Source organism: Urocitellus parryii, chromosome 2, assembly GCF_045843805.1.
Source record: "Urocitellus parryii isolate mUroPar1 chromosome 2, mUroPar1.hap1, whole genome shotgun sequence".
NCBI classification, from domain to species: Eukaryota; Metazoa; Chordata; class Mammalia; order Rodentia; family Sciuridae; genus Urocitellus; species Urocitellus parryii.
Genome location: NC_135532.1, coordinates 81,184 through 105,137, shown reverse-complemented (window position 1 = coordinate 105,137; position 23,954 = coordinate 81,184). Strand labels below are relative to the sequence as shown.

General features: G+C 63.3%; 1 protein-coding gene across 1 annotated transcript; it reads left to right on the top strand.

Annotated features, from left to right (window-relative positions):
* Positions 1 to 279: 279 nt before the first annotated feature.
* On the top strand, positions 280 to 23,195 carry Gas6 (growth arrest specific 6). The gene is made up of 15 exons (XM_026382161.2): positions 280 to 386; positions 814 to 980; positions 6,640 to 6,664; positions 7,334 to 7,396; positions 11,310 to 11,432; positions 11,992 to 12,114; positions 13,176 to 13,298; positions 14,691 to 14,812; positions 15,402 to 15,520; positions 15,673 to 15,862; positions 17,942 to 18,106; positions 18,835 to 19,003; positions 20,461 to 20,633; positions 21,805 to 22,033; positions 22,728 to 23,195. The coding sequence occupies exons 1-15, from the start codon at positions 305 to 307 to the stop codon at positions 22,880 to 22,882; spliced, it is 2,028 nt and encodes a 675-aa protein (XP_026237946.2). The 5' UTR covers positions 280 to 304; the 3' UTR covers positions 22,883 to 23,195.
* The last annotated feature ends 759 nt before the right edge of the window (positions 23,196 to 23,954 follow it).

The following is a 23,954-nucleotide window of genomic DNA, read 5'->3' as shown; positions in this document are numbered from 1 at the left end:
GACGCGCGCGCCGAGCCCGTCGGCGCGCGGAACCGCCAGCGGCGGGTGACCTGCTTTCCCCTGCGTCCGCGGACGCAGCCCGAGCGCGGCCCCGCGGCCCGCGTCGCTGCTGGGCCGCCCCGCCCCGGCCCCCGCCCCCGCCCACTCGCCCCGCGCCGGTGCCGCCGCCGCCGCCGGGATGTGACCTTCAGTGCCGCCCGGGACGGGATGACCGGAGCCACGGCCCCGCGGTGCCCGCGGCTCGCCCCGGCCTCCCGGGCGCTCTGACCGCGCGCTCCCGGCCGCCCGCCGGCCCGGCCCCGCCATGCCGCCGCCGCCGCCCGGGCCCGTCGCCGCCCTGGGCACCGCGCTGCTGCTGCTCCTGCTGGCCTCCGAGTCCGCGCACAGTGAGTCCCGCGCAGGCCCCTCGGGGCGGGCGCCAGCGGCCCCCTGCGACACCTCTGTCCCCGCCGCGACATCACGGGGCTCCGGTGCACCCAGCCCCCTAACCTCTGACCCTTGCGGCATCGCGGCCCCTAGCAGCCCCTCTGCGGCATCCCCCACCCCCTGATCTCCGTCCCCAGTGACATCGCGGCCCCCTGCAGCAACTCTGCCCCGCCCCGCGCCGCCTCCGGCCCCCTGCGGCACCTCTGCCCCCCCATCCCGCGGCCTCCCGGCCCCTTGGGCATCCCTGCCCTCTGCAGACCCCAGTCTTCCTGATGCATCCCCGCGTATTGGCCCTCGCCACCCCTGGCCCCGCTGCATCCCGCGCAGCACCCCAACCCACGGCCCCCCACCCCGGGCGCAGGTTGACGCGCCCCCTCTCCCTGGCAGCGGTGCTGCTGCGGGCGCGTGAGGCGGCGCAGTTCCTCCGGCCCAGGCAGCGCCGCGCCTACCAGGTCTTCGAGGAGGCCAAGCAGGGTCACCTGGAGCGGGAGTGCGTGGAGGAGCTGTGCAACAAGGAGGAGGCCCGGGAGGTGTTCGAAAACGACCCCGAGACGGTGAGGGGCGTCCCAGGCCGGGGGCGGGCGGGCCTGTGTCGGAAGCCCTCCGTGGGAAGCCCTCCGAGGTCCCGAGCTTCATCAAGCTTCACCCAGGACTGCGACCTGGGCCCGGCCACGCTTACGCTCTGGCCAGCCCTGGTGGAAGGGCTCTCGGCCCCACCTCAGAACTCAGACCCCTGAAGCTCCCAGTGGGGCTCACAGCACCAGCCTTCCAGTGCGCCTTGGTGGCCCTCTGCACCCCAGTTTCCCTGGTGACCCCAGGTTCGTGTAGGAGAGGAGGCAGGTCTTGGAGCCAGATATGATTGGGGCGCTGCAGCAGCTCCTGAGAGAAGCACTTGAAAGGAAATGCTCAACATAAGATGTGGCCCTCCCTCAGGGTACAGCAGGAGTCGGTTTTCAAAGTGTACAAGAAGTCCAACGTTAAAAACCTAAGTACTTGCTTTGCCGCAGCCACCCCCCCCCCAGCTGGAGTGGAGGTGAGGGCTGGCGCTGCATCTGGGTGCTCCTCCGGAGAGCCTGAGGGTTTTCCTGAAAGAGGAATCGAAAGACCTCAGGGCTGGAATTGCTTGCAGCAGCAGGTCCAAAAATATGATTCAGGAATTGTGCAGAGAACAGACAGGGGGGGGGGGGAGTGGGAAGGGCCCAGGGCTGGCCTCTGCAGTCCCTGGCCCAGGACATGCTGGTATGAATAATGTCTTTGGGAAACAGGCAGCAGCAGCCCAGGGGTGGACAGGAGTCTCCACAGGAGCAGTGAGGACACTTAGGAATGGGCACTGGGCAGAGCACATGGTTTTGGAGTGGTGTGGCCCCCTGGTGTCAGGGGGTGCCACCAAGTTAGGGAGATTTCAGAGCTGACTTTTTGGCTCTGCTGGAATTTTTCTTTTAAAAATTCTGAGATAAAATAAATACCACATTTGATAAAAGGATGGGACTGTGGCCCACGTGGGTCTTTATTTTGACTGGCATCTCTAGCGGTTGGCTGGACAGCCCCTTCAGACTTGCTTCTGAAGCGGCTGGAACTGTTGAAAGCCGGTCCAGGGCTGGAGAAGCAGGCTACCTCCTCTGCGGCCGCCCTCCCTCCACCCTCTGGGGGAGCGGTTCTCAGGTCTTTTCCTAACCTGGCTGTCTCATCCTTTCTTTGATGATGGACCCTGGTAGAATGACTCAGGCCCTCGCAGAAGGTCTCTGGGGCTGAGGGCAGGTCGCCAGACACTTGTCACCCGACTGTGGAGCTATGTGACGGGGCAGTCCCCTCTCACCCCGTCCTCACCTGGGACAGGGTCTGTGATGACAGGAGCTGAGCACTGCCAAGCCACCGCCCAGCCCCGCCTGAGGAGCCAGAGGGGCCCGGCCCTCTGCAGCCCTGTTTGCCAGGCCCGACAGGCCCGAGCCGGCTTCTCCTGGCTGCCAGACAGATGAGCTGCTTTGCCAGAGTCAGGCCCCTCTGGTTTGACTTGGTTTTATATTCAATTATAACTCTATTCACAAGGGTGTAAAAAGAAAAGAAAAAGAAATAAGTACTCAGAGCCGCATGGCTTCAACACCACGCCTGGGCCCTGGGTGCCGCTCCTGTCTGTGTTGTGGGCGGGCCTTCCTCTGCTGGCCTGGCCGTGGGGCCTATCCGGAGTCAGACCCTGTTCACATCGAGGTGTCTGTCATTTCCGAGTTCTCCTCCTGTCCCCTCAGCTAGCCCTGTCTGTCACAGTGATGGTCAGACTCCCTGCCTGCACCTCTGGTGGCCAGTGGAGGAGCCAGAGCTCCGGGCAGGATGTGGGCCTGATGTGCCCCCTTCTCTTTCCTCAGGCTGGGTGGGATGCGGGAGGTGAGGGGGATCTGGGTCTGGTCTGGACTTGGGCAGTACAGGTGTCCACCTTCCGCTGAGCCCCATTCTGCTCCACACCCATGCGGAGGAGGCCTGAGGCCAGGGGACAGGGTCTCCAGACCCCGTGACTGCTCATACCCTGAGGAAGGGTGCAGGGGCAGGGCTGCGAGGTCTGGTGAGCCGGGGGCTTTCCCAAGACACAGGCATGGTTGGTCCGGCCTGGAAACAGCTCTTCAGCATTCTTTGAAGGGGGCTCCTGGGTGGTCCAGATAAGAGGAGCACAGGAAGGAGAGGACCACCTGCCAGGCCAGGGCCCTCCCACAGGGTCGACCTGCTGCCCTGTCCTGTGCCAGCCCACTTAGGGATTTAGGGAGCTGGAAGCTGATAGTTTGTCCTGGCCCTCTGTGAGAGGCCTTGTCCAGCACACCTGCCCACATCCGGCCCCTCTCCTGGCAGGAAGGCCAGCTGCTCTCTTCTTGGGAGGGGAGAGTGGGAGCTTCCCTCCGTCCCCGGCTGTGTGGGCCTGGGCAGCTGGAGCTCCGTCTCCAGGGCCCTGGTGGGTTCTCTCCTCTGCCTGAGGGACAGCACTTGGCCTGCAGGGCTCTCCCCACAGCTGGGAGTGAAGTCCAGTGGCCTTTCCGGTCCTGCTGCTGGCCTTCCCACACCTCTGCCCTCCCTCTGAGCACTTCCTGCAGCACCTCCTGGCTGTCTGGCCAGCATTCCTTGGCCTAGGGTGTGTCCCTGCTGGTGACAAGCCTGGCCCTCCTGACCATTTTGTCCCCTCCCGCGCTCCTCTTATCTGGCTTCCCTTTTGCAGCACTGCTCTCCCTTCCTGCACTGAGCCTCCCCCAGGGTCCGGTGCCCAGCTCCCAGAGGCCGGGCGGTTCTGCCGGGCGGTTCTGCTGGGGTTGCCTCCACTGCCTGGCGTTGGTCCTCAGCACTCTCCTCTTACCAAAGCCCTAGCCGGATAGGATCTCTCTGCTTCCGGAGGACCTGGTCAAGTGGCTGATCTCAGCCAGAGCTGCCGCCTAGGCACTTGGATTCCCGCCTGGAGGCGGAAACCCAGCGGGTTCCTGATTAGTGCTTGTTTTATCTGAGATACAAAGTGCATTGTTTATGGCAGGGCAGGTGGGCAGTCCCTGCTCAGCTGGGGGGACTGCCCTGGAGCTCTGCTTCCCTGTCCCTCCCTTCTCCCCCACGGCCTTCCTCACCTCTCTGCTGCTGGTGGTGAGTTCTCCCGTTGGATTTTGGGGTGCGGTCAGTTTTAAAAGCCCAAGCCCAGCTGGCCTGTGTGAACTGCATCTACTTTCCAAAGACCTTTTTCCTGAGATTGCGGATTCTTCAAGAACAGCCCAGAGAGGGTCACCTCCTCCACGGATGGAAGCACCCAGTTCTCCTTGGACAACCATTGGGCGCCAGGCCCAGTTGTTGGGGTGGCCTGGGGAGTTCTAGCAGGAGGAGAGAGGGAGCCCCAAAGACTTGGAAGCAGGCACCTCATGGGGAGGGATGTCCAGGCTGAGATGCCCACCCTACCCTGCTTGAAAGCTGTCCCAACATACCCCCCACACAGATGCACCCAAACAGAGACATGCAGAACACACAACCAGGGCATGCACATGTACTCAGACACACACTGACACACAGACACACGTACACACTGACATGGGAAACACAGGGTCAGGACATGCACGTGTACTCAGACACGCACTGAAACACACGCAGAGACACGCACACACTGTCACATAGAACACAGGACATGCACATGTACTCAGACACGCACTGAAACACACGCAGAGACACGCACACACTGTCACATAGAACACAGGACATGCATGTGTACTCAGACATGCACACACTGACACACAGAGACACATGCACACACTGACACACAGAAACAGGATGTGCACCTGTAGTCAGACACTGACACACGCAGACACACGCACATACTGACACGTGGAACACAGGTCAGGGCGTGTACCTGGAATCAGACACACTGACACACACAGACACATGCAGACACACGAGTGCACATAGCACACAGGCCTTTCTCTCCCACGCCCTCTCCGGGCCCTCCCTCCCTCCCCAGTATCCTGGTTGCTGAGCCACACCTTCCCTCCAGCCTGTCCCCTCCCCTGAGCCTTCCCGCCACAGGCCTGGAGGGCATAGTCCTGGGGGTCATGCTGTCCAGGGTGGGGTACCCCCTCCAGATCTGGCTCCCCCTGGAGGCTTCTTTCTGAGTCGCACCAGCCCGCCCCCCCCCCCTGCACCTGGAGATGCAAAGGCCATGGACCTGTTGCCTACAGAGGTGCTTGGGTCTGCCTCAGAGTCCTAGACCCTCTGCCCTTCAAGGTCATTGTGTCCAGCACCCTCCTTGAGCCTGGTTTTTAAGGAGCCGGTGGTGGGAGCCGCTGAGCAAGGCAGGGGTTCTTTCTTCCCTGGACAGAGTTTGGCCGGTGGCTGACTGCTGGGTCGAAGCCATGCCTGGGTGCCACACTCGTTCCTGGACTTTTTAGAACAGTGGATGGCAAGCGTCTTCTAGTTAGTGCCAGGGTGAGGAGCGGTCCCCACCTCTCTCCCAGCCCTGCACAAGCCCAGTTCTGTGAGGAGCTCTGGAGACTGTCCCCTGGAGGGCAGCCCCTACCCAGGCTGGCCAGCTCCGCCTCACATCCCAATCAGGTGGGGGTCAGCAGGACCAGGTCTGCTTGTTCTTAGGATGGCCCAGCTGGTCGCCCTGCAGGGCTGGTGCGAGACCAGCTCTGTCGCGTCCCTGCTCTGATGGACGCCACCAGGGGCTCTCAGGGAGGCCCAGGCCCTGAGGGACGTGGTGTGCTCAGATGGCTCCTTGGCCCGGGTGGAAGGCAGTGCTTCCTGCTGAGTGGTAGGAGTAGCTGGGTGTGAGGCCGAGCCAACCTGAAGGCAGCAGGTTGCTGTGCAGAGCCACCTGGGGGTCTGAGGGAGGTGAGGGAGCTGGGGCCCCAGCACCTGTCACTCTGCTGGTCACAAGGACCCTCGGCCCCTGTCACCCTCCACTTTCCAGCCCCTCCTGCTCCTGACGGGAGCAGTTCCACAACCTCCTGCCTCGGGGTCTCCCATCGGGGTGGGCGTGCAGTTCCATGGAGCGTGGAGGAGCAGAGCCCACCCGCACCCTCCTGACTGCCATTCACAGTCCCTCTGTGGTCACTCCAGCCTGGGAGGTGGAGAGCCAAACTGCCGTTGTGACCGGCTGACCGGGTCCTGGAGTCTGCTTGAGCCCCACCACAGACCTGACAGAGTCTCCGGTGGGCTCTGCACTGCCACGCAGGGCAGAGGGCCCAGTGTCCACACTGCCACGCGGGCACACGGCCCAGCGTCCGCCAGCCCACTTGTATGCACATGGCCTCTCGACGTGCACTCGGTGGAGGCCCCTCGGGAGCGGCCTCCCTACCTCCCTGGCAGAGCTGGCTCACAGATGCAGTGGATGCGGATCCATGCAGATGCTGATAGGCACAGGGAGTCCAGGCTAAGGTGACTGTCCCTGGGAGAGGCTGCTTCCACCTAGGACACCCTTCTCCTCGATGTACCTTCTCCTGAGACAGTTCCAGTGGCACTTTCCAAGTATCCCTGGGTGACCCCGATTTGCTGGCCCCTGGAAGTGATCCAACAAGTGCCTTGAGGCTCTGCAGTCACCCTGCAGACCCTGCTCAGCATTCACTGCCTCCTGCCTCCTCCCTGGCAGAGGCCGGGGGAGGGGCTGTGGTCCCAGGGCTTGAGACCCGCCTGTCCACACCTGCCCCGCCAGACTGTCGCCGCCTTCTGTGCTGCCTGGGAGCTCACGCCTGCCTTCTCTTTCCACAGGACTACTTCTACCCCAGATACCTCGGTAAGTCTGACCACTTTACTCTAGCTGTCACAGAGGTGAGTTGGGAGGGAGCCTGTGGCCAAGTTGCTGCTAGAAAGAAGACTGAGTGGGAATCCGGAGCCAGCAGGTCAGAAGCAGGAGTCGCCTGTGCGATGGCCAACCCTGGGGCAGAGCCAATCCTTGCAGGCCCCTTCTCTGCTTTGGTGTCAGCTCCACCCACCACCTGGAAACAGGGTTGATGTGGTGTCCTCCCACTTCCTGGTGTCAGGACTCTGCACCTCTGCCATCACCGAGAACCCTGTTTGTGAGGGCTGGCTCACTGTGGTCACCCTGTTGATGGTTGAAACAGGGAACCTCGAGAACCTCGTGTTGAGTGTGGAGGGCAGGACTGCCCCAGCCATCAGAGCAGTGAGTGGGCGTGGGCAGGCGGCTCTGGACCAGCCACAGTGCCCTGGGAGAGGAGGAGAAAGAGCAGCCCTCCTGGGCAGTGACTTCCGGCCGGGGTCCTGGCGGGGTGGCTCTGCGGGGACCTGCTGAAGTTCTGTGCTGTCTCTGCTCTCCTGACCACGAGAGCCGGTGTGTGAGGGCCGCAGGACCGGGGCAGCAGGTGTCCTGCCGCAGCCTGGCGCCACACTGAGCTCCGTCCTGTCCAGGATGGCGGTGACTGTGCCGTTCACTTCTCTCTTGCAGAGTGTGTCAACAAACATGGATCTCCATACAGCAAAAGCCCTGACTTCGCCGCGTGTGTTCGCGGTAAGTGTCCCCTTCCTCCTGCTCCAGCGTGCACGTGAGGGGCCGCGGGCAGGAGCTCTGAGCTCCTCTGTGACCGCAGTGGGCGCCGGGCCTTCCCAGATCTGCTTCCTTCACACCCGGCCTTCCTGGCACACAGGTAGACTCTGACTTCCCCAGGTGGCATCAGCGTGTCTGGACAGTGCAGTGGGGAGGGGGGTGCGTCCTGCCTGCTGGCCGGCTGCTCGTCCGGCACACGCAGGGTCTTCTGCTCTGCCGCTCCTGGGAGATGCTCCCGTCATGTCTGCTGTGACAGTCTGTCTCGCGGTACCCCCAGACTTGCGAATTATCATAGGCACTAGGGTGAGCCCTGGTGTCCCTTGTCCCCGAGCGCCCAGGCACCCCTCCCACCGCTCACCTTGCTCCCACCTCAGTTGAGCCTGGTGCTGATGGTCCCGACAGTGGGGCTGCTCCTTCAGTGTCCTCTGGGAACCACTGACCTCAGCAGGCAGGTTTGGCTCCTGTCTGTGGGTGCTCCACTTTGGCTGATGACTTCGCAGCCCCAGAGGCCCTCAGTGGTTCAAGTGGCAATGACACTTTCTGGATGGGACTGGAGACTGCTCACCCAGCAAGAGCCCTGGAGGAGTGGGGCAGGCGTGAGGCCCTGGCTAGGGGAGGACAGAGCTCTGCTGCGGCTTGGCCAGACACACTCCATGCTCCTCACAGCTGTGTCTCCTGCCCAGAAGCACTGGCCAAGCCCCACCCCGGTCCTGGGAGGGTCGCTCTCCCTGTGAGCCTGGCCCCCTGGACCGTCTAGGCCCCACCTGTGTTTGTCGGTTCCTTGCTGGCAGTCTTACTTGGAGTCCGTGGGCATGTCCGAGCCTGCATTCTTGCTCACCCACTCTTGTTAGACGTCATCAGCAGCCTCAGAGATCATTTCTGAGTCTGCCAGAGTCCAGATGCAGCCCTAGACAGGCAGGGGCTCCTGGTGAACCTCCGGGGTCCAGAGCAGGGGCTGCAGCTCTCAGGGGCAGCAGTGGCTGCAGCTGCCGAGCTCAGAGCCCCTGCCCTGAGCACAGACTGCTCTCTTTGTGCCAGGAAGAGCCTCAGTTTCCATTTCTTTACCTTTGCATGGACAGCTCCAGGTTCTCCAGCTGAGCTCTCCCACCAGGCCCTGCAAGTGTTGAACTGTGCTCAGGCTGAGGTCCATGTGCCCAGTCATGCAGGATGCCCCCTTAGGGGAACAAGGCTCCTTTCTCATGGCCAGAACAAAGGCCAGCAGTGGACGGAGCGTGTGGCCAAGTCCCTGCTTGCTTCCCATTCCCTCTGCAGCTGCACATGAAAGGCTGAACGGTCTCTCTCTGAACACACACGAGGCTTGGTGACCGGCCTACAGAGCAGGGGTGCCGAGTGGCCGTCCTCCCTGCAGAGGCGTGCCTCTTCCTCTGCCTTTCCCAGCCGGGTCAGCCTGATCCCACAGAAGTTGGCTGGGCACCTGCAGAGGGAGAGGCTCGACCTTGGCTTCTATCCCGGAGATAAGTTTCCCACAGGGACAGGACACAGTGGTGGGTGGAGCCACGTTGCCTGGAGACCGAGGGAGGGACATGGAGAGACAGGCGTGTGGTGCTGGCTCTGTGGTGGGGGGCTCTCCTAAGAACAGCCCCATCCCAGTAGAAGTTGGTACTGTCCCCCGACAAGGGACAGACTTTGTAAAGGGGCAGTATGGTGTCCTAGGCAACTTCAAGGCCAAGTTACTAGCCCCCACACTGAGTTCACAGGCACGAACTTCAGAAATCACCCTCACCCAGCCGAATGGGTCAGTGGAAATGCACACCGTCTCCCCCACTGCCCTCCCATGGCAGGGGCCCAGGGGAGTAACTGGGGCATTGGGGTGCAGTCCTGCCTCCCACCAGGCCTGGTACCCTGCGCTTCTCAGGGCCTCTCCACCAAGGCGGCAGCTCGGCTCCCCTGACCCCAGGCGCGGCTCTACCCTGGGAGGCCCCGAGTGCAGCCGGGCGGCTGCAGTGTGCGAGGGAAGTGGAGGCAGCCTCGGGAGGGCTGCACCCACGACAGCCAGCCAAGCAAGGCAGTGCTGCCCAAGGCCTCACAAAACTACCACTGAGGTGGCCACAGGCCACAGAGAGGTGGGCAGAGCCCTGCTCTCCTAACAGGCTGCCCTTGACTTGGTGCAGAGCCTCTTTGCCAAGCAGAGGCCATCTCCTGAGAGGGGACGGAGGAAGCCTGAGGCAGGTTGAAGGGGTGCAGCTTTGCCACCAGAGGTCCACTTGCCACCTCGTTCAGATGCCCTGCAGCCGCTGGGCACAGCTCAGGTGGGAGCCGGGGACAGGCTGTGGTCCTCTTCAGGATTAGGGAAGGATTAGGCCTGGGTGCCTGCTGGCTGCCGAGATTGTTCCAGAGGAGGTGGACTGTGGAGGCCCCCACCCTGAGTGGGCAGCAGGTGGGCAGAGAAGCCCAGAGACAGCGCAGCCCCCACATCTCAACCCTGCTGCCTGACTTGTGGGCCATCCACCCCTGGGAAAAGGAGCCAGGACCTCTGGTGTCATCTCCTTCTGAGGAACGGCCACACAGTGTCCCCATTGGCTGGTCACTGAGCACTCAGGGCCTGTTTCCTTCTGTGACCAGAAGTTGTCGCCAGGCTCAGAGGCTCTGGGTAGCCACCTGGGCCCAGGGAGAACATCTTGTTTGCAGGAGGCCACAGGTGCTGGTGCTGGGGAGGGACTGGCCGGCCCTGCCCTCTGCTGTACGCCACGGTGACTGGGTGGCTGGATGGGCAGGTGACTGATGACTGTGGTCTCAGGGTGGCTGGGGAGTGAGGATGGCCACCCTCAGCAGGAACAAGGCGTCCTGGGTCCAGGTGTCTGCAGCCACCCAGCCACGCCTTCTAACCCGCCAGCCAGCATTCTGCTTGGAGGGAGGGGGAAGCAGGGAGTGTGAGCGTCAGCGTCCATCTGGGGAAAGCGGCCCTGTGTGATGGAAGAAGGCCTGGTCGGAGGCCTCCACCTGGCCAGTCTGCAGGCTGGGGCAGAAGCCACTCGGGGTCCAGGAAGGAAAGCCAATGCCCTGCCATGCTGCACCCCTCCTCCAGGACTCCCTAGAGCCTCCACAGCCACAACCCACTGGCCACCTGGACACAGGAGCCCTGGCAGCCCCCCAGGTCTCGGAGAGAGTGCATGGGCTCCGACTTGTGTGCGCTGGCTGGGCCTCGTCTGCTCAGCCAGCAGCCCCTGAAAGGATTCTTCGAGCCCCAGGCATGACAACAGCCCTTTCTGCTAACTCCCCGACCTCAGGACGTGGTGGCTCCCACGCCTGCTCTCCTGCCCATCTGTGCCAGGGCAGCCCCCCTGTGTGGGGCACTCCCTGGAGGTGGCTGTGCCTGCAGCTTCCTTGACCCCTAGCTGAGGCTGTGCTGGGATCCTGCCTGCGCCGACTGCTGGGTGCACTGCTGACCTGGAGCCTCAGGAGATGCTGTGGGCAGGGGCTCTTCCTGCTGGTGGGGCCTGGGCTGGGGTCTGGGATTTCTGTCCTGTGCCAGTGCCCACTGAGGCTGAGCTCTGTGGACAGAGGCTTGAGAGGCTGATGACGGCCCCGCCCAGGGCAGCCTGGCCCTGGTGGGGCAGGTGGAATATCCTAGGGTTGGCAGAGGCTGGGGGCCCTGCTCCGGGGCGGGGGGGGGGGGCGAGAGGCCCCAGCTCCTGCTCCTTGGCCTCTCAGGGCCTCTGCCAATTCCTAGAGCCCCCCAGGACTGGGAGCTCCTACACCTGCTCCTGCCCTGAGCTGGAGACCCTCTTGGCAGCCACATCTGCCCAGCAGCCCCTCGGAGCTCCACTGGGGGGCACACCAGAAGCTCCAGCCACCGTCCCCTGGCTCTGGGGCTTGTGGGAACCTCTCAAGACTTTCTGTCTGTGTCTCAACTCAGACCTGCCTGACCAGTGCAACCCAGACCCTTGTGACAAAGAGGGAACCCAAGTCTGCCAGGATCTCATGGGCAACTTCTTCTGCCTGTGCCAAGCTGGCTGGGGCGGCCGGCTGTGTGATCAAGGTGAGAGCCCACCACCTTGCACTGACCCTGACCACAGCTGCGCAGCCCCCTGACCTTGCCCACCATGGAGGCTCAGGGGAGCCGGAGTCTGTCCTGGGGTCCTGCCCCGGTGGGTTCCCTCCCCACAGTATCCTGCTGGAGAGGCCCTGGGGTGTGGTCACCTGAGGCTTCCTGGGGACACAGGGAGCTGGGTGGCCCCTCTGGGAGCAGGGCTGGCAGGAAGAAGAGGCGTGTGGCCCAGCACCCCACACAGCCAAGCAGCACGTGGCCTCAGCCAGGGGACGTGTGGATGCTCGCAGAGACTGGGATGGGGTGTTCCAAATGGGACCTGGCCTGGTGGCCTCGTGGGCCTGGTGGTGTGGGGCAGTGTCCACCCTCAGGCACTGGCCATGGCAAATTTTGGCCTCTGACCCCCTCCTGCATGCAGCTGGAGCCCTTGGAGCTGATCTATAGCTGTTGCCCCAATGGCTGCTCCGGTCCCCTGCACCCTCCCGCTCCCAGGGCGGCATGGTGGAATGTGGGGGTCTGTACACCTCCGCCCTCCTCTCTGTCCTGCCAGATGTGGACGAGTGCAGCCAGCAGAATGGGGGTTGCAGCCAGGTGTGCCACAACAAGCCAGGCAGCTTCTACTGCGCCTGCCACAGTGGCTTTGCACTGGCCTCGGACAATAGGACCTGCCAAGGTAAGGCGTGGCCAGGCCCCACCACAATCCTGGCTCAGGAGGAGGTGGGCATCACTCAGAGGCTAGTAGCCGCAGAACGCAGATCACAGTGGGGCTCCAGACCACCCATGCCCCAAGATCTGAGGGGTGGGCCAGAGGCAGCCGGCCCTGCCTGGCCTGCAGTGTAGCCCTCAGGGTCCAGGCTGGACAGGTGGCCATGCAGGGAGCTCAGGCAGTGTTGTAGGCCCCGGGTCCCACCCACGCGTCTCTCAGGCCCCTCCAGCCCCCGTCTCTGGCCCCCTCGGCCCTGTCCTGAGGAAGCAGAGGCAGCTCAGCCTCCCTACTCCTGTCCCTGCTTCCATCAGCCTGAGGCTCCTGGGGGTCTAAAGCCAGAGCAGGGTGCCCTGAGGACACCCCAGAAAGTCACTTCAAAGGCATGTACCCTGCCACCCCTGGCATCCTAGGCTACAGAGGAGCAGCACCCCACCTTGCAGGGGCGACCTTGCCCTGACCCTGGATCCAGAGGTACCCAGGGTGCCCCTGAGCTCCTGGACTTGCTCAGGATAAGGGGCACAGCTGCCCGTGTGGTGGACAGTTGGATCCTGGTAGCCACGGGGTGGGGTCAGCGTCAAGAGCTGGAGAGCGTCCCATCAGACAGGGGACCGTTCCCATCGTCTGTTCTGAGAAGTTCTCATTTCACCCCTTAGTTGCTGTCCCTTACCACCAGAGGCCATCCCTACACAGATGACCGAGGGCCAGGCCGGCCTTCCCCTCCTCCATCCTCCTCATACCTGGAGCCTAGAGCTCCTTGCCACGGCTCTATCCTGGGCTTTAGGAGCAAATTGAGGATACCTGGTCACGAGGTGGATTCTTAACTCGGATGTCTCACGTGGCTAACGTGGCCCAGCGTGGGGTGAGCGCTCCACATGGACGCTGGGCTGGCCGACCCTTGGTGGCCGTGCCCTCCCCGACTCTGTCCTCCTCCTCAGTGTCTGGGACTCCTGCCACCTGTCTGCCCAGCAGCTGGCTGCAGCTGTCCCAGGCTCCTCTGCACAGCCTGGCCCCACTGACTTTGCTTGCAGACATAGACGAGTGTGCAGACCCAGATGCCTGCGGGGAGACGCGCTGCAGGAACCTGCCAGGCTCCTACTCCTGCCTCTGTGACGAGGGCTACGTGTACAGCTCCCAGGAGAAGGCCTGCCAAGGTACCCCATGGGCTCCTCCTCCTCCGTCCCTGAGCCCAGAGACAGGGGTCAGTCACTGCCTGAGCACAGGCTTCATTGGTAACAGACTTCAGTCCAGGGTTCTAGGAAACCTCTGCCAACAGAGGGTTGGAAAAAGGCCAGGACACCTCCTGCAAGGAAGAGGACTCTGAAACTGAGCCCTCACATTGCCCAGTGGCTACTTACACCACAGTGCAACCCACACATGTATGCATACACACATGCATGCGTGCATGCACTGTTGACAAACATGCTTACATATGTACACTCTATGCATGGGAATGTACATGGGCACAATCAAATTTGCACATGCCACACGGCATGCACATGCATGCATGTGTGCACACATGGACATATACCATGGAGACACTCATGCATGCTCACTAACATGCAGATCACACGTGTACACAAACGTGCTTTCATAAAATATGTGCATGTGAACACATGTGGTGGCTCACCCATGCACATGTACATCTACACATTGTGCATGCACTCAAACATACACTCGTACATACCTACATGCATGCACACACACAAGTTTATGTGTGCACAAAAATGCACACAAACATGCTTGCACACATAAGCTTGCATGCACATGTACACACAACAGTCACACATTCATGTGCTTGAACATGCATGTGAGTATATACCCACATGTGTGTGTGCACATAATACTCATGTGTATGTGAGTTAGCACACAAACATACGTGCATACACATGGACTCACATATGCAAGTGCACTGTAATTGCACTCCTGCACATGCCGTGGCACATACACGCCCACCCTCCAGCAGTGTGCCACAGATAAAGAGCAGAGACCCTGAGCTTGGACTGTCTACGAGCCTGGAGTCAGCTCACGGTGTGAAGGCTGGCCAGCAAGGTGGTACTCCTCACTGTGGAGACCCAGCATGTCCTGGGCACACAGCAGTGAGGCCGACTCTACTGTTACTCCTTCCTGGCAACCTTGAGGAACCCTGGCCCCTGCTGGGCAGCTCCGGAACCCATGAGAGGGCTGAGCCCCCAGGGAGGGAGCATGTGGGGACTGGACAGCCAGAGTGAGCTGACCAGTGGGCCCAGCCCCACAGCACTCCCCGCTGCCCTCTGCTGCAGTCTGGCCCTCCAGCGTCCCTCAGGGGCCCTGGTTGCACCAGCTGGGCCTGGTGGCATGAGCTGCCGTGGTGTGGCCGAGCACCTTCCTCAGACACCACAGCCTTTGCCTGCCCGTAAGAGGAGGCCGCTCTGGGGAGGAGTAGCAGGCTGCTGTTGGGCACTCGCCTGGTGAGACACTTGGGACGTCCCCCCACCCGCGCGCTACACGGGGGCTGGCATGGTCTGGAGCTGTCCCCACACCGCCCTGTGACTCTTTGCTGGCAGATGTGGACGAGTGCTGGCAGGGCCGCTGTGAGCAGATCTGTGTCAACACTCCCGGCAGCTACACGTGCCACTGCAACGGGCGCGGGGGGCTCAAGCTGTCCCCGGACATGGACACCTGCGAGGTAGGCGTGGGGCCCTCCAGCAGATGGGGTCTGCAGAAGGCTTCTAGAGCCAGGGCTTTGGCCTAGGGCTCCGGGATCCCCAGAGCTACGGGTAGAGCTCCATGCCATGTGGGGTTTGGCTGTGTTGATGGAATTTCCATAGCAACCTGGCTCTCGCTGGCCAGCCTGTGCGGCTCCAGGACTTGAGGCAGCGTCTCTGGCTCTGCGGCCGGCTCCACCCTGCAACGTGGGTGGGTGCCTGTGCTCCCTGCGCGGGCAGCTGGCAGCCAGCCAGGCGCTCCTTGCCCTGTGCTCTGGGTGTGGGTGAAGCCAGTCTGTGTGGAGCTGACGGGAGCGAGTGTTCTCCAGAACAGCCATGAGGCCCTCCAGGAGAATCATGGTTAGACAAGCAGAGCCACGGGGAACCTGGGACAGCACAGGGCCGCGCCGGGGTGGAGGCAGTGACCAGCAGCTCTGCTCCTCCCTGGAGCCTGCATCAGGCTATAACAGGCTCTGGGATCTCCGAGTCAGGAGGCAGAGGCGGGTGTGGGCAGCCAAGTCCCTGAGAGCCACAGGGCAGCCCTCCTGATGCGCCCTCCCCTGGCGGCAGGACATCTTGCCCTGTGTGCCCTTCAGCATGGCCAAGAGCGTGAAGTCCTTGTATCTGGGCCGCCTGTTCAGTGGGACCCCAGTGGTCAGACTGCGCTTCAAGAGGCTGCAGCCCACCAGGTGAGGAGGCCGGTGCTGATGGTGGGGCTCCCGGGAGAGCAGAGCCGCCCAGGGTCCTGGAGGAGCCACAAGCCCAGGCTGGTGCAGCCTCTGGTTGCTGCTGCCCAGTGCTGGGTGGCCCACACCTCTCTGTTCTGTCTCCATCTGTGCAGGCTGGTGGCTGAGTTTGACTTCCGGACCTTTGACCCCGAAGGGGTCCTCTTCTTTGCTGGAGGCCGTAGGGACAGCACCTGGGTGGTACTGGGTCTGCGGGCCGGCAGGTTGGAACTGCAGCTTCGCTACAACGGTGTCGGCCGTGTCACCAGCAGCGGGCCTGTCATCAACCATGGCATGTGGCAGACTGTGAGTGGGGCTGCCGGGACTCTCCTGGGCCAGTGTGCATCGGCTTGTTCAAGGGTACCCCTGGTTCTGGGCAGGTGACAGATGCCCACAGATAGAACCCCATGCCCCTTAGGGTTAGCATTAGGGTTAGGATTAGGGTACACACGCCGGGGCTCACTGTACCACTCAGGGGCCCTGTTTCACCTCACATGAGGCCCTCAGAGGTCTCATACAGGCATGGTGGCCAGAGTCCAGGGGACCACCACAGCAAGGGACGAAGGCCAGGGCTGCTCAGTGCTCACAGAAAATGGCCTGGCTTAATTTGCCCACAAGCCCAAGTCCCGGTTCTGGGTGCCCCTGGCTGTACTGACCTTCTGCCCCTCGCTCTGGCCTTCACTCCTGACACAAGTCCAGGGGAGCCCTCGCAGGGCCTGCACAGAGAGTTTCCACTCCCAGGCCCACATGGACCCACCTGGCCAGCAGACCCCAAATCCCAGGTCGTGAGCGAGATGCTCTTCAGTAAAGCAGGCTTGGAGCCAACCAGAGGGCAGAGAAACAGGAAAACACTCCTTTTCCCTATAAGTGAAGCAAGTGGAAAATTCCACCCGGCCTCCACAGACAGAGCCCTGCAGACATCTGCTCACATTCCCACCTGCCAAGTCATGTCCTGGTCCCCTCCCATCCTTAGAGTAGCCGGAAGGGCATTCCCAGCACAGCTAGACAGAGACCTAAGCCAGAAAGGAGGCCATTCCAGGGAGGGTGGCACACATGCCACACAGCATGGGGACAGGCCCAAGGACAGTGGCCCAGTGGGAAAGCCTGCTGGAGTGGCCTCTGGGACAGTCCTCGATCTCACATCGCATGCCCTGACAGCCACTTGGGAGCAGGGCAGCTGCAGGAGGCCTGCATGGTCCTGCCCTTTCCACAGGGCCCAACATTTCCACCTCAGCGTGGGAGGAAGCATGGTCCCCAGAGGACACAGTCCAGTGTGCACAGACACAGACTTAAGACTTTTCTGCATGGAAAGTTTCAGAGGAATTTATCTGTCCATTCAGCATTCAATCCATGCCAGACACTGATTAGCTGTTAGGGATTTAGAAATAAAAAAATGTTCTGCTGCCTGCAACCACACAGGCCAGCCGGGAGGACAGCCCTGACACGTAGGAGACCAGGAGGCCAGGGAGCTCACGAGGGGAGGGTGGTCAGGGCAGGCCAGTCCCTGGGGCAGCACCCTGCATGAGCTCCAGGCAGAACCCCAAGGTACAGAGAAGAGTGGCTCAGGGCGAATCCAGGGCCAAGTGTGGCCAGAGGGGACTTAGGACTTGGAACCACCCGTGGGCCACGGAGGTGGGACATCCTGCAGACTGGAAGCTGAGAATGAGTGGACACCCAGGGGCTGGAGCACACCCAGGAGCCTGGGGTTTTCCTGGACGCAGTGCAGCTAGGCAGGCTGTGCAGGAGGGCGTGAGGCCGCTGTGCGGGCCCAGTGCCCTGCTGTTCACAGCATGAGGGCCCCTGAGCTGTAGGCTCATGCTGTTGAGTTCTCCTGCAACAAGAAGAGTTGGAACTTTGAGATTGCTTTAGGGTTCACTTTGGCTCTGGCTCTGTGTTTGGCCAAAGTCAGGTTCCCGCAGTGGTCAGGAGTGTCCCCACACAGCCACACCACCACCAAAGGCCATCTCCCTGCACTGCAGTGTCTGGGGTCACAAGACACTGAGAACATCCAGAGGAGAGAGTGTCCTGCTAGCTGCAGAGGTGTCCCCCGGCTCAGCCTGGCTGGGCCCTGAGGGGCTGTCTGCAGTAGCTGGCAGGCATGGTCCCTGTCCCTGCCACATGGAGCTCCCCCCAACGACATGGCCTAACTGGGTCTCTGGAAATCTGCTGTCCTGAAGGTGTTGGAGGTCAGCCCCTTCCCTCAGTGTGCAGTGCTGACCCACGTGCCCCCAGGGAGCAGTGTTGCGCCTGTGCCTTCTGTCCCCGGGTGCAGGGGGCTGGCCCAGACCTGAGCCTGGTCTCGGGAGGTGGGGCTCCCTGGGTCAGGCAACGCGGGCTGGCCCAAGGGCTGCTCACACCTGCCCTCACAGCACTGGTCTCCTTCAGATCTCCGTTGAAGAACTGGAAGGAAACCTGGTGGTCAAGGTCAACAAGGATGCCGTCATGAAGATAGCAGTGGCCGGGGATCTCTTCCAGCTGCAGAGAGGCCTGTATCACCTGAACCTCACCGTGGGAGGCATTCCCTTCCAGGAGAAGGACCTCGTCCAGCCCGTGAGTGCTGCCACTCGCCGCCGGGGAGGTGCCGGGATGCTCAGGGCCAGGGCCGAGCCAGGTGAGGGCCCAGAGAAGGCCGAGGCCCCAGGTCGGCCCGGGGCTGAGCCGGACCTCACCACCTCCGTCTGAGCCTCCCTGAGCCTCCATCTGCACTGGCGACAAGGTGTGGTGTGGCGGTCCTCAGACACTGCAGTCGCTTTTAACAGAAAGATGAGCTCTTGGACAGCTCTGAGCGCACTCCAGGGCTGGTTCTACTTTCAATCCTGCCTTTTCTCACCCCTCCTGGGTCTCCATCGCAGCCCGCTGAGGTTTCTACTCTGGGTTTGGGGGGGGGATGTCCACTCTGCACAGGAAACAGGCCTGTCACCCAGGTGGTATAGGCACGGATGCCCACCCTGGAGGGTCACTCCTGGGATGCCCCGCCTGGGCACAGCACATCAGACCTGTGGCCAGGCCTGCAGTCGGCTGGAGACCGCGTACCAGGCTGGTGGCTCCTGTGTGCAGACCCTGGAGCGGGGCTGGCACCCCTGTGCAGGCAGGGCAGTGCCCCACACCTGCCTGGCCCCCGGGGAGGCCTGCTGGGTGGACACAGGGACTCAGCCTTTCCTGGAGTGAAGAGCCCTTCTGAAGGAACACCCAGGTGGGGCGCCCCTGGCTCACCCCACCTCCTCCCGCGTCAGGAGGAGCCTCCCGTGTCGGGTGCGCCACAGGGCCTGTCTTTCCAGATCAACCCCCGCCTGGACGGCTGCCTGCGGAGCTGGAACTGGCTTGGCGGGGAGGACAGCACCCTCCAGGAGACGGTGAAGGCCAGCTCCAGGATGCAGTGCTTCTCGGCCACGGAGCGGGGCTCCTTCTTCCCGGGGAGCGGGTTTGCCTTCTACAGCCTCAGCTACGGTAGGTCACCGCCACGGAGGGGCCGCGGCGGGGCCTCAGACCGCTGGTCGGAATTCCTGGGGACCAGCAGGCAGGCCAGGCCTCCCTGGAAGGCACAGGCCAACCCAGGTGGGCCCCGTGTGGCCGTCTGTGGGGGAGACAGCAGGAGGTCCAGGGCAGGCCCGTGTGGGATGGTGAGGGGTCCTGGGCAGGAAGAGCTCCCTGCGTCCAGGATGGAGAGGCTCCTGGCCCACCTGGCCCCCACTCACCGGCCTGAGGGGTGTGGGGTGTCTGGAGGCAGCCGGGGCTACCCCAGGAAGTCAGCTGCTTGGGGCTCAGAGGAGGAACACGGGGGTGTGGCAGGGAGGAGCAGGGCCACCCCAGCGCCCTGAGCCTCGGCAGCAGAACGAGGCCACAGGGAGACTGGCCCTCAGCCCCGGGAGAGCCGGGCAGGAAGATGCTGCCCTCCTCAGGGGCAAGCTGTGTGGACGCCTTCCAAAAGGGTGGGCTGTGGCAGGGCAGGAGAGCCCTGGGGCCTGTGGGGACCCACAGAGTCTGTGTCCATGGGAAGGGGCTCTGGACATTCTGTCCGTCGGGCTGGGCTGGTGCAGCCAGGGAGGGGCCAAGGATGGCCAGAAGGCAGAGGTGGCGCCCAGAAGCCCTTGGCACCTCTGAAGTGGGGCCCAGATCTCTTGGCGCACCACAGTCAGCTGGGGCAGGCTAGGCCCCTAGACCTCAGGTCAGAGGCCCCGGGCCGAGGACAGACCCCGAGGGACAGCCAGCGCTGGCCCAGTGGAGGGCCCCGACAGGGTACTGCAGGCTCAGGCCTCCTGACCCCTTCCTGCTCAGTAAACAGCAAGCCTCCTCCTGCCCTTCCCAGCTCCTGTGCATTTCCTACGCACCCCTGAGGGCTGAGAGCCAGAGGCTGGACAAGATCCAGGGGCAGCACAGGGCCTCGGTTGGAGGGGGCAGGAGGCAGGACCTGTCCCAGGTGCCCCCAGAAGTCTGCAGCTCTAGGTGAGGTCTAAACACAAGGGCCAGAGGACAAGGTCTCCAATGTCCCCGTCACAGAGGGTCTGGGGGCCCAGACAGCCTGGACCCGCCTCTCTAGCCAAGTGTGTCCAGAGCTACACACTGACCATGGCCTCACGCATGAGCCTGGCAGTGTGCGTGAGAATGAAGTCAGCGTGAGGCCCTCCGACCTGGAAACCAGGCCCCCCAGGGGAGAATGTGTGTGGCAGGGGGCGGCCACCCCTACGCAGGCCTCTCCACGGCTGCCCAGACGGGGCCATGGCCAGGACAGCAGGGTCCTCGGGCTCATGCCACGGCGTGCTCCCACTTCCTCCGGGCCAGGCAGCGCTCCTCTGCCCAGAGCAGGCGTCGCCGCGTCCCCCGCAGGCTCGCGCTCTGTGCAGCCGCCACTCACTCAGGCGTGGCCGACATCTGTGCCGCCTTGTAATGCGCGACTCTCATCGCAGCGCGGACATCCCCGGATGCCTGGACGGAGACGACCTGGGAAATAGAAGTGGTGGCTCGTGTCCGTCCAGCGACTGACACGGGTGTGCTGATGGCGCTGGTGGGCCAGGACCACACGGTGCCACTCTCCGTGGCCCTGGTGGACTACCACTCCACCAAGAAGCTCAAGAAACAGGTAGGCGGCGCCTCTGCCAGCGCAGCCCCAGCACCCAGAGCCTGGGAACCCCCACCTGGGGAGGGGTCCCAGCCCCTGCCTCTCCCAGGACCTGAGCACTGGATCCTTGCGCTTGGCGGACCACAGCTGCACGTGGCCACCTCCACACGACTGGAAGGCAGACTGTGGCTGGCCAAGTCGGCTGGAGGGACAGTGTGCTCCCAGGCCAGCACTGGGTGGCACTGGGCCTGGGGTGTGTCCCCCACACTGGTGTTGAGGATGATGTGGCCAGCTGCCCCAGGCCGATCGTGGCAGACCTGCCCACCTGGCCTGCGTGATGCAGGCCGGCGTCCTTTTCCAGCTGATTCCAGGCTGGGGCCTCCCCAGGACTCCCTGCACGGCAGCACCATTCCTGCCCTGGGAAGAGACCCTCCTCTCCCCGTCCACAGGAGGACATGGGCCAGAAGAGAGGGCTCCTGTCCAAAGCTGCCCCCGGGCCCAGCGCTCGTGCTGTGTGCACTCAACAGTAATAGACTCGGCCTGTGCACCAAGAGGGCCGCGGCCACACACCCTGCTTGCACCCGGCTCCCAGCACCTGGGATAAACAGCAAGCGCCCCACCAGCAAAGCCCCACACCAGGGACTGTGAAGGGCCCGGGGCACAGAGCCCTTCCACCCAGCACAGGCACCCACGGGGCTGGGAGCCCACAGCCAGACCCACGTCCCCACCCTGAGGCACCAGGGGCCCTGGGAAGCTGCTCAGCTGTCCCCATGGCTGGCCAGGGGTTGCCCTGCTATCCTCTCACCTCCCAGCTGGCCTCTCTTCACTCCTAGTGGGAGTGGGTCACCCTGGGCTATGAGCCCCTCACACCTCAGGGCCACAGATGTGCCTGGGTCTGCATGAGCCAGCTAGGGGTTGCGGCTACCCTGCTGGACGTGGGAGGGGCTGGCAGCCACCGTCAGTGGCCCACAGTGGTGGATGACCAGCAGGGAGTGGGTGGCAGCCTCATACACTGCCTGGGACCTTGGCCTGCTGGGGTCTTGGAGGAGGCTCGAGAGGTAGGTGAGGCCTGGTGGGGTACCAGAGGCAGTGGGGCCCCGTGGCTAGCGTAGGGGCCTGGGCTGCCAGGCCCTGACCCATGTGACCCCTGCACTCCCACATCACCCTGACCCCTCCCTCGGTGTCCCCACAGCTGGTGGTCCTGGCAGTTGAGGATGTTGCCCTGGCCCTGATGGAGATCAAGGTGTGTGACGGGCAGGAGCACATGGTCACCGTGTCCCTGAAGGATGGCAAGGTCACTCTGGAGGTGGACGGCACCAAGGGCCAGAGTGAAGTGGGTGCTGCCCAGCTGCAGGAGAGGCTGGCCACCCTGGAGAGGCACCTGCAGGGCTCCGTGCTCACCTTCGTGGGGGGCCTGCCAGGTGGGCTTCCTGTGGAGGACGGCTGTGTCCCTGGGCCCTGGCTTCCCCAGTCCAGGCTGCTGCTGGGCGGAGCTTTGGCTCTGGAGGGAGAGGGACTGCGGCCTGGCTCTCGTGCCTCAGCTGCCACCTCCTGACGGGGAGCCCAGGCAGGCCCGAGCTCGCCCGGCCGCCCTGCATCTCTGGGGAGCCTCCTCCCAGATCCCAGCCCGCCAAGGCCCAGTAGGAGGCCAGGCAGGCTCTGGGAAGTGTGCCAGGCCACCACCCACACCCTGCTGGTCACCTGCCACTGTTGGCCACCGACATGCTGCCAGCCCCTTCCATGTCCAGCAGGGGTGGCCAGCAGCACCTCGCCGGCTCATGCAGACCCAGGGTGGGACAGGTACCCGGCCACAGACTGCCCCTGCGCTGCCCAGAGCCAGGAGTGCGGCAGAGAGGACGGTGGCTCTGCTGCGGCCCTGTCTGGCAGCATCAGCCGGACTTCTGTCCTGGTGGCCAGACACAGCTCCTCTGGGTTTCCAGCAGTGAGGCTTCCCGGAGGCCACTGGGTGCCCACAGTGTGGTGGCTCCTCTGGGCGTGAGGGCACCGAGGATCAGCCGGCTTTGTGTCCGCTTGGCACCACGCCCCCAGGGAGATGTGCTGGGCCTTCCTGGGCCTGGCTCTGACCACCGATGTGCTTGTCGCCCCCCTGCCCAGATGTGCCAGTGACCTCGGCACCCGTCACAGCCTTCTACCGTGGCTGCATGACCCTGGAGGTCAACCGGAGGCCCTTGGACCTGGATGAGGCTGCCTACAAGCACAGCGACATCACCTCGCACTCCTGTCCTCCCGTGGAGCTGGCCGCACCCTAGGCTGCGGCAGGACCCCTCTGGGAAGAGCCCCGGCCTTCTCCCAGGAGGCAGGAGTGGGAGGCCGGCCCTGGAGCAGCACCGCCCCGACCCCTGAGCACTCTCCCTGGGGCCACTCCTTGTGACATAGCTGTGAATAGGGGACTGGTGGGGGCTGAGCCGCCCCTCGGGAGCTGGCCACAGGGTGGGCCCGGGGAGGGCCAGCAGTCACAGAGAAGCAGACTTGAAGAACATGATTCTCTATTATTTTTATTACCACCCGCTTCTTTCTGACTCTAAAATATGGGAAATAAAATATTTACAGAGACCTTTTTAACCCTGTGTTGGCCATCTATCTTCTGCTCCATGAGGTTGTCCGGCCCTGGGGTCAGTGGGCTTTGAGGCTGGCCGCTCTGCAGTACTCTGTGCCTCCGGGAGCCTGGGTTTGTCCTCTATGAAGGGGACAGATCTGCTTGACGTGGGCATCAGCCACGGCACAGAGTTCCTGGGGACTGCGCCTGCCAGGTGGCCTTCAGGGGCAGGAGCCGCCCACCCCTGTGCCCCCCTGAGCTGGCCCACCTGCTTCTGGCCTCAGTCCCCAGCTGTCAGTGAGGAGTGGAGGAGCCGTGGACACTCTTGGACGCCAGCCGCCAAGGAGAGGCCGGGTCATCGCTGCCTGGGAAGCCACGTCGGGAAACGCACCAACTCGGTCCTGGCTTCCGGGGAGGCTGCTGCCTAGAGGACCCGGAACCGCAAGTGGGCAAGGAGACACCAGTGGGCCGCTGCCCCTCCTAGGCCCAGGGGAGGACCAAGCCGAGGCTCACGCCCCAGGCCACATCCCTCTGCCAGGATCCCATCACTGCTGGACCCCCGCGGAGGCCCAAGTCAAGAATGAAGCCACCTTCATAAACAGCGAAACCCAGCTGAGTGCCAAGCTGCGGGCAGCTGGCCCTCCAGGGCACGGCCGCCTTCGGCTCACACACTGGCAGCACCAGCTGGACATTGGACCCCTCGCATCACAGATGACCCTGAGCCCTGCTCTGCACTGGCTCCAGACAGTAGGTGGCTGGCAGGTTGAGGAGAGTCAGGCCAGGCT